The sequence below is a fragment of the Castanea sativa genome, chromosome 6, assembly GCF_040712315.1.
Source record: "Castanea sativa cultivar Marrone di Chiusa Pesio chromosome 6, ASM4071231v1".
In the NCBI taxonomy this organism is placed as follows: Eukaryota; Viridiplantae; Streptophyta; class Magnoliopsida; order Fagales; family Fagaceae; genus Castanea; species Castanea sativa.
The window spans coordinates 43,144,708-43,153,958 of NC_134018.1; the positions used below are offsets into that span (position 1 = coordinate 43,144,708).

General features: G+C 31.8%; 1 protein-coding gene across 2 annotated transcripts; it reads right to left on the bottom strand.

Moving 5' to 3' along the window:
- Positions 1 to 346: 346 nt before the first annotated feature.
- LOC142637939 (putative serine/threonine-protein kinase-like protein CCR3) lies at positions 347 to 3,114 on the bottom strand. 2 transcript variants are annotated; one of them, XM_075811916.1, is made up of 2 exons: positions 2,086 to 3,114; positions 347 to 1,992 (listed from the first exon to the last, which is right to left on the bottom strand). In XM_075811916.1, the coding sequence occupies exons 1-2, from the start codon at positions 2,978 to 2,980 to the stop codon at positions 623 to 625; spliced, it is 2,265 nt and encodes a 754-aa protein (XP_075668031.1). In that variant the 5' UTR covers positions 2,981 to 3,114; the 3' UTR covers positions 347 to 622. The 2 variants fall into 2 exon arrangements, with proteins under 2 accessions (XP_075668031.1, XP_075668030.1); XM_075811915.1 differs by having other exon boundaries at positions 347 to 3,113.
- Between the last annotated feature and the right edge of the window lie 6,137 nt (positions 3,115 to 9,251).

A 9,251-nucleotide genomic window follows, 5' to 3' on the forward strand; every position in this document is an offset into this window, starting at 1 on the left:
GTCCAGAAGAGTTGTTGCGTCGTTGGAGTTAAGAAACTACCAGGCCATATCATATTTATTGACTGCTCGCATTGAATTTTCAAAGTCAAAGTGTGCCCAGCGTGTCAAAGTGTGGACTACACTCTCTCCTTTCAAATTGTCGGACCACATTTCCCATCTAACCCTGTTGTTTAGTGGGACCATAAAGAAATAGCATGGTTGACAAATTTGAGTACCTGCACTGTGGGAACGAAGGACATACCCCCAAACTTTGTTCTCAAACTTCACCGTACTTTATCATTCTTTCTGTCATATGCTTATCAAATTTATGAGTGAAAAATACTCTCTACTGTAATCGGAAATTATTTGGTCAAACAGAAAACAACACATTATATACGTTGATAATAAAGAAAACTAAAAAAGGTAACAACTTGAGAGAAAAGAAAGCCTATTTTCCTGAAAAATAAATCATGTAATCCTTCTTCCTAGCTGTCAGTGTTCACAAAATCCTACACCTACAGCTCAATGTTAGATGAAAATCCTAAAATTTACAAAACACACTTGTACCCAATGTGAATTATCCAAAAAAAAAATCAATAAAAATTGAAGAAAAAATGTATATTTTTTTTTTTCCTTTGGAATTTCATTCTGAAACAATGGAGATTGTACCACTAGAGATGCTGCCATGACTATGATCACAGAGAGCCAATGCACGGTCCAAATTAGCAACAATGTCAGCCATGGTTGGCCTTTCCCTCCCTTCCAAATTCACACAATGCAGTGCTGTATAGGCCATCAGTTCTACTGCCTCTGCTTCATTCAGTTCTGGAGGCCCAACCCTCGAGTCCAAGACCTTTCCCAATTCTCCAGCCATAATTGCTGGCACTGTGAAGTCCACCACACTTATGGGTGCCCCTCCATTTTCACCATTCTTGAATATAGCTCTCTTCCCTGTCAAAAGTTCCAATAATACTACTCCTAGACCATAAACATCACTCTTTGCTGTTAGTACATTAAGACCATAATACTCAGGATCAATGTACCCAACTGTTCCAGCTGCTTTCATTGGCCTATAATCGCGATCAGATTCTGGACCCATTAAAGACAATCCAAAATCAGATACTCTGGCTGTCCAGTAAGCATCTAACAATATGTTAGAGGACTTGATGTCTCTATGAATTATAGGTGGGACTGCATAATTGTGAAGATATTCGATCCCTCTAGCTGCATCCAATGCGATTTTGATCCTCATTTTCCAAGAATTCAAAACACTGCTACTCTTCTCCACATTGTTCTTGTCATGTAAATGATCATAAAGTGCACCATTCTTCATGAACTCATAAACCAACAGCCTCTCTTCCTTTTCATCACAAAACCCAACAAGCCTAACTAAATGCTTGTGGTGAAGCCGTGACAAGAATGCCAATTCTGAATCAAATGCGCTTTCTTTCTCTTGATATTTCTTCATAATTAAACTAGTATCACCCCTTTTGATCGCAACCTCACGGCCATCTATCAATTTGCCTCTATACACAACACCGAAGCTTCCAGCACCAATCTTGTTCTCCAAAGCGAAATTGTTGGTGGCTGCTGCTAGCTCAGCTAGTGAGAATTCCTCTGCCTTATCCGCGTGCTTTGACGAGGTACCACTCCTCTGCCGCCTCATAATCCTTGACCCTTGACGCCTAATTGTGGATGACCTTGAAGGCGGGCTATTGTTTGAGGTTGTTCCAATGTTAGAACTGGCAGCTCTAGTGATTGTAGGTTGCACTGAATTATGCACTTTCTTCTTCCCAAAACAAACACCAGTCCACAAGCAATAAATCACAGTGCAAATTCCCGCAAATCCTCCAATCGATCCCACAATGCAAAAGGCCAATAAACCCCTTCTCAAACCCTTGGATGGTGATGAAGTCGATGAGGGGGTTGGTGAAGGTACTGGCTGTTGCGTTGAACTTCCATTATTACAATCCGAACAAATAATCCCAAAACCAGAGCATAATTTCTCAGAATCTGGATATTCACCACACAAACAATTAGATTGATCCACACAAGGACCTGGAAGAATCCTAGGCAAAGATAACTCAACCCCAGAACTCAAATTACCTTCATTAGGCCACCCGGGTCCCCAACACATAATCGATAAATCGCCCGTCTTTAATCCACAAGTAAAATTCGACCCCGACACAATTGTTTCAAACGAAACCCCTTCTGTCACATTCGAAGAATAGTCTCTCCCACCCCAACACACCACGGATTGATTCGATTGCTTAATCCCACAACTATGGCTATCTCCGAGCGACAACTTAGACAAGTCTCCCACCGAATTCGAAGGAACATTTAACTGACCAGAACTGTTATCTCCTTTGCAAACAACAAACCCATTTGAGTTAAACCCACACACGTGTGAACCACCAGCTACAATACTATTCATCGACATGTTCGTAAAATCTCCCTCTATCAAAGTCGATAACACAGTATTGCTTCCCCAACACCTAACTTTTTGACTGCCGTTTAAAATTCCACAAGAGAAACCAAACCCAGATGAGATTGACGAAAACGAATCAGACTCAGATGGCAAACGGAAATTTTTATTGCGTCTCCAGCAATTGACTGAGTTTGTACCATTGAAAGTGGCGCAGACTTGGTCGTCACCGACTGCGAGATTGTGTAATAAAACGGTGTCGTTGAAGTAAAGGCGTTTGGAGCTGAAGTTGTTAGAGGGGTCCCAGCAGAGGAGACTGTAGCCACCGGAGCGGAGGCCACAGAGGAAGTTGGTGCCGCCGGAAATGGAGGTGAAGTTGGTGTTGGGATCGACGGCTATGACTTGGCCACGTTGGTAGCATTGGATGCGTTGGGTTGGTTGCGAGGCTATTATGCCGCAAACGGTGGCGGAGGAGGAGATAACGGCGAGGGTGGAGCCGGAGCCAAGGGCGTGGGTTTTGGAGAGGAGGAGGAAGATGAGGATGACGGTGAGGAAGATGGAGGGTAGTTTCGTCATTTAAAGAAGTGGGGTTTTCTGAAGGGTGTGGTGGGTTTGAGTTTGGTGTGCTTCATTGGGCGGAGTTTGGCCAAGCCACACAGAGAGAGATAGAGAGAGAGAGAGAGAGAGAGAGAGAGGTAAAAGTGGGATTTTTAGCAGAGAAAGAACAGGGCGTATCTTTTTAAAAGAGAGATTTAGAGAGAGAGAGAGAGATATATGTAGTTACAGGTTTAGTAGAACTGTAGCAGTAAGTAAAAAGTCATGAAAGTTAAAGCTTATAGGTAGTGTTTGGTATTGACAACTTTTATTGTGTGAACAGTGTTCACAATATGTATCAAAGGTTTGTCTTTTTTTTCTTTCTTTTTTTTTAGGAGTGAGACTTGGGTCGTGGGAGAGACTTTGATTTGAAAAGAAGATGGAACTCCAGATCCTGATTTTGTCATGTACAGAAGTCTGTCACAGGACTCAGGAGATTCACTGCAAAAAAGCCATTGTGAATTAGGATTTGGGAAAGGTTCATGTTAACTAGAAGCAGTAAGATGCGATTTTTCTTTTGGAATTTGTAAATTACAGCCATAGAAAAGAATATTTGAATCCTAATTCTTATCTTAAAAAAGAAGGAATAGTATTACCAAAATTTGTATAACAAGTAAATATATACATACATGTGTGTGTATATATATATATATATGCTAAGAAAAGGAGATGAGATAAGATAATACACTCGCACATCAACACTAAAACTACATTCAACAAGTAATTATATAAACTATAAAAATAAGGTCATGTTAACAGATGTCTTTAAGTCAATTGTTAATAAAATATATTAAGAAAGTTTTGACCCCACTTTCATCGGAACTATAAAAAACTGTCAAAAAAATTATTGTGTTTTATCATTTTCTAATTAAAAATAGTTTCTAAAAATAGTCTTGTAAACCAACATTCTTGATTGGAATTTTTTATTAGACAGAAATCACAAACTACTTACTTAATTCTAGCATTTAATATCGTATTTATCTATGGGTTTTAGTTAGCTCAATTAGTAAAGTCTTTAAAAGTTGAATAAGAAATCTGGGGTTCAATCCACGCTTACGTTAAAAACCGATTAGTATCTTAATCTGATAATAAAAAGATATCATTCGTAGTGAACGCCATAGGTTGAAACTCTTAAAAAATCTATCATCATGAGCGAATGTGATTTATATTGTATTGGGAATTTTTTTTTTAAAGAGTTTTCATAATGTTAAAATTCTTTTTTATTTGGGAAATGTTTGAGTTGTTATCAACCTGAAGTCAATCTACTAAATTTAAAATTTTCATTTAAAATTAAGATTAGATAAAATAATTAAAATTAGTTTGAGTTTCTATCTAAACACATTAGAAGTATGTTTTGTGGTATTCTATAATGATTTTTTTTTTTGGAGAAGAATGGTATACTGTAATAATGATTATGAGAGAATAGAGATTAAAAATTATTGTTACCTAGAATATAAGATACTGAAATGAAATAATTTAAGAAAAATTATAGAGGTTCATATTTTATGGATAAATTATACTAAACTCTTAGGTAATTTTTAACAGCGTTTCTTTTAAAACTTGTTTAGAGAGAAATTCTTTAAACTCATCGTATAGTATCTTTATATTGAATGCAAATTTAAAAAATCTAACTATTGAATTGCACGTTATTATTATATTTTTCATAATTGCAAAATTTCAATTAGATCAGATATTAATTGCTATATTATTAAACAAATGTTAAGGGGCTGTTTGGTAAGAGTATTTAAATATAGTTTTTTGTTTTGCAATTCATAAAATAGTGGGTCTCACACTTGAATTTATTGTTTGGCTAATATTTTCTAAATATAATTTTTTAAAAATTGTATTCTATTAGAGAAATGATATGTCCATAACATTTTTACAACAAATCCTAAGTGGCTGATTGTTACTAATTGTTATTGTTATAACAAAAAAGTAATATTAGTGGTAGGTTCAAATTTGAACCAATAACAACTAACCACCTATAATTTGTTGTAAAAATATTGTAAAAATATTGTGTACGTAACACCTCTCATTCTATTATCATGATTTAAAACAAGATTTTGAAAACGGCTAAGGGGTGTTTTTAGGATACAAAAAATATTTTTAATGACATAGCTGTAAATAAATTGAAAATAGTGGACCCCACATATATTGTCGAAACTATTTTATCTCTTAAATTAAAGAATTTATCTTTATCACAATAATAATTTTCACACTTCAAATTTGAAACTTATCATAAAAAATAAAAAAAAAAACATGATGAGCTATATTCCTTTATCATTACCACACACAAAAAAAGTAATTTACAGATTCATCACATTAATTTTTTAAATATTTTTTTTAAAAAAATCAAAAATAGAAATTGCCTTCGAAACAATTATTTTTGTTTTTAGTATTTTGAAAATTATTCTTAAAAGTGGGAGCCAAACACGTAAAATATAAAATTAATATTAGAAAACTAGTTTCAAGTTCAATTTTCTGAAAATGATTTTTTATACTATTTTGAAAACAAAAACAAAAATATCCTACTAATTAGGCCCTCAAATTTCAAGTTTTTATGATTTAAAATTGTATATGAAAAATAAGTTTATTTATCGAACAATAAATAACATCCATTTTGAATGAAATTTGATATACATTTAATGGTTACATTTTCAAAATTCATACTCAAAATAGAGATACATGAGAGGCTTGTAATTTTTTCTAAATAATTTTTTTTTCTTGTTTAAGGTGCTTTAAAAATGTTGGTAAAAACTAAAAACACTGATTTTAATCAGGAACCAAACACATCCTTAATGGTTCGTTGGTAGTACGGGGATCACCAAACACGGTTGTCGAAACTAAAATTCAAATACTGGCTGCCATTGACGAACACGTAACATCGTTATTGCCTACGCGCCTGGATATGAAGCACGTGCATGCGATAAAAACCAAAGCAATTTTTTTTTTTTTTTGATAAACAAACCAAAGCAAATTTGTAAAACGCAGGTGGCGCAATTTGACCAAAAAAGTCTACGAATCTGTTTTTTTTAAAAGGAATTATGTGTTTTTTTAAACTTGACAAAATTGGATCCCACCTAAATTTGAAGAAAAATATTAGAGTCGAATTCAAGAATTTTCAATTTTAATCTAAAGTAAAAATGTGTTGATCTTTTTTTCAACAACTTTTTATTTTTATATTTAATTCAAACTATATAAGTTAGCAAATAATTTCAAATGTTAAATTACGTAAATATAATATGATGTCAATCATCCAAAGGTAATAACCACATTCAATTAAATAGCAGTCACAAAAAAAAAAAAAAAAAACACTTTCTAATTTGACTACCGAGAGGTTCAAACTTCAAAGAATTTGAGAATTATTAAGAATTTATGAATTTTTTATTTTTTAGTATTTGTATTTTTAACATTTAGTATTTTATTATTGTTTTTTTTTTTAGCATGAAAAAAAAAAAAAAAACCAATTTTCTACCCGAACTCAATTAACTCATTTACTCACAAGTCACAACCTATTTTAAGACAATCAAATTTCTACCCAAACTTGATTAACCCGACCATACCCGTTTGCTAGGTCTAATTTTTTTTTTTTTTTTTTTACATGTTAAAGTTGTTTATAGTCTTATAAGTTGCAATTTATACAATCTTATAAAGATAAAATTAGGTAATTATATTCAAAATTCAAAATAGAAATCCTAATCAGTCAAATTACATGAAATATAGGCTACTGATATAGATACACGGGAGAAAAAAAGAGACAGAAAGGGACATATGGTGGGTTGCATTCTTGGCTCATTTATAATTTTCAATGGAGTAGAAAAGGGTCAATCACGTCCGGGAGATACCCAAAGAGCCAAAAACTAGTTGGCTGGTCAATGCAAAAACCCAGAAAACATCCCCATAATTTTCTTCACCAGATAACACTCTTTAGTTTCTTTTTTTGGTTATTACAATTTACAAATCATAACGCTATGTTTAAGAGATGAGTTCTAATTAAATCCTATAACTATTAACTTTCCAAAAAAAAAATTAGAAGATTCAAACTTTCCTATTAAACTATAAAATTTAAGATGGTTATTATGAATTAAACTTTATAGTTTTGAATTCTAAGTCTTTAAAATCATACCTATTTAAATTTGGAACCTTCGAGGGTTGATTTAAAGGGTTTACAGTTCACATTGATATAATTTTTTGAAAAATTTTAGAATTTGATTTGAAATTAACAAAATTATAGGGTTTAATATGTAATCATCCTGAAAATTTTAGGTTTAGTTTGGTTGAAATTATACCAGTTAGTACTTTGAAACCACCCCTAAAATATAGGGTTAAAAATGAAACCTTTCCTTTTTAAGAAAACAAAATTAGGAAGTTAATAATTTATAGTAATGTATTGAGATTTCTCGCCAAATTTGACGTGTTTAATTTGGAACCTGAATTGTTTGTTGATTTTTTTTATTTATTATGTTACCTAAAAAATTAAGATTTCTAACCAAATTTAGTTATACAATATTACAATCTTTGTTAAATATATATATATATATATATATGAATAGTTGAATACCATAGAATAGATATATGGATTAGAATACTGTATTATTTTTATTTTATTTTATTCGAGAATACTGTATTATTAAATCTCAAATAAGATGGAAACCATATTACCATACGCCAAAGGCTACGTATATAAATGGACCAGTCAATTAATATCACCCTGTGTGAACATTATATAGCTAAAAAAAAAAGTATTTGACTGCACCATATGATATATTAATTAATAATAACCCACGCTTTGTGTGAACGTTGCAAAACTCATGTATTAATACAATATATATGGTTCTCATGTTTTTCAACTACCCTTTAATACTGCGGCTACTGCCAACCACAAACTATGACAACATCGATGATTTTAAATCATTGCCATTTGGGGGTAAAGAATTGAAGATTCATGAGCTAAAATTTAAGACATTTCGTTGGTCAAATTATTTGAATAAATTCTAGAAAAACATTCTCTTTAGTGAATTTTTTTGGTTTCAGCAATATATTTAAAAGGTTTGGTATTTTCTTAAATCTTAGATTATTGATCAAAAGAAATGGATGCTTTCAGATTAATGATGATAGGTGTTCTAGATTATGTAAGGGAAGAGATAGCATAGACATGAAACTTTGTGTGATGTATATATATATTTTAAGAAATAACTTTTTTTAGAGAGTTTCAACTTATAGCGTTCACTCCTGATGATAGCTCTTTATCATCAAATCAAACATTAATCGATTTTTAGTGTATGCGAGAATTGAACCTTCGATCCCTTATTCAACTATTAAAGACTTTATCAGTTAAACTAATTGGAACTCACTTTAAAAAAAAAAAAACTTTGTATGATATTTGATTACTTATATTGAGTTACTATTTACTAATACATTGTGAATAACTAATGTCTCTTTCTAGTAAAAAAATGGGTTTGAAGTTTCTTCTTAGTTCTTGCCCTTACGTATAGAATTTGTCAAAACTACACGATATAGTCAAAAGGGTTTCTTCTCAAAAAAAATAAAAAGTCTAAAGGGTTTAAACAAAAAAAGGTAACTTTACTTTTTCCACCCTCTATAATACAATTAACGGACTATGGTTATATAAATATATATATATATATATATATATATATATATATAATTATAAATATAATATAATTTTAACCTTTCACACCAACTTCATAATATTAAGTTAGTAACTCATTAAAAAATTCTTCCTCAAAAAAAAAAAAAAAAACCTAATTATAAAATTTTGATTTTATTGATTTTTTTATAAACGGAATAAATTTAATAAACCTTTTTTTTTTTATATACAAGATAGAATTTATACTCTAACCTAATTTAAGTGTATATGTGTGTGAAGCTCCCTCCTAGAGACTTGAACTCCGGCCCTTACCCCCTACAGCCCACAAGCACTTATACTTGTAGGGTGACCATTGCAACAAGGATGTGCGGTGATAAATTTAATAAACTCTAACTCTATATAGTAATGGTTCAAGAATTAATTCATGCAACTTTAACTGTCCTTATTATAATTATGAAATCTAAGATAAGTTTAATTTTATTTAATTATGTATCTATGTCGAAATTTCACGGGTGCATGAAAGTGAGTGATCAGTCTCCTCAATTAACCCATCTTAAGTCTCTTGTATGAAATCATGAATAACAATGAGGCTGATCACGATGACCGTTAACTTTTTTTTCCAAGTATAATTTGTTACTTTTT

What these genes read in the sequence shown, in the direction of transcription:
- LOC142637939 (XM_075811915.1), bottom strand. Translation starts at nt 2,980, where the DNA reads ATGACGAAACTACCCTCCATCTTCCTCACCGTCATCCTCATCTTCCTC.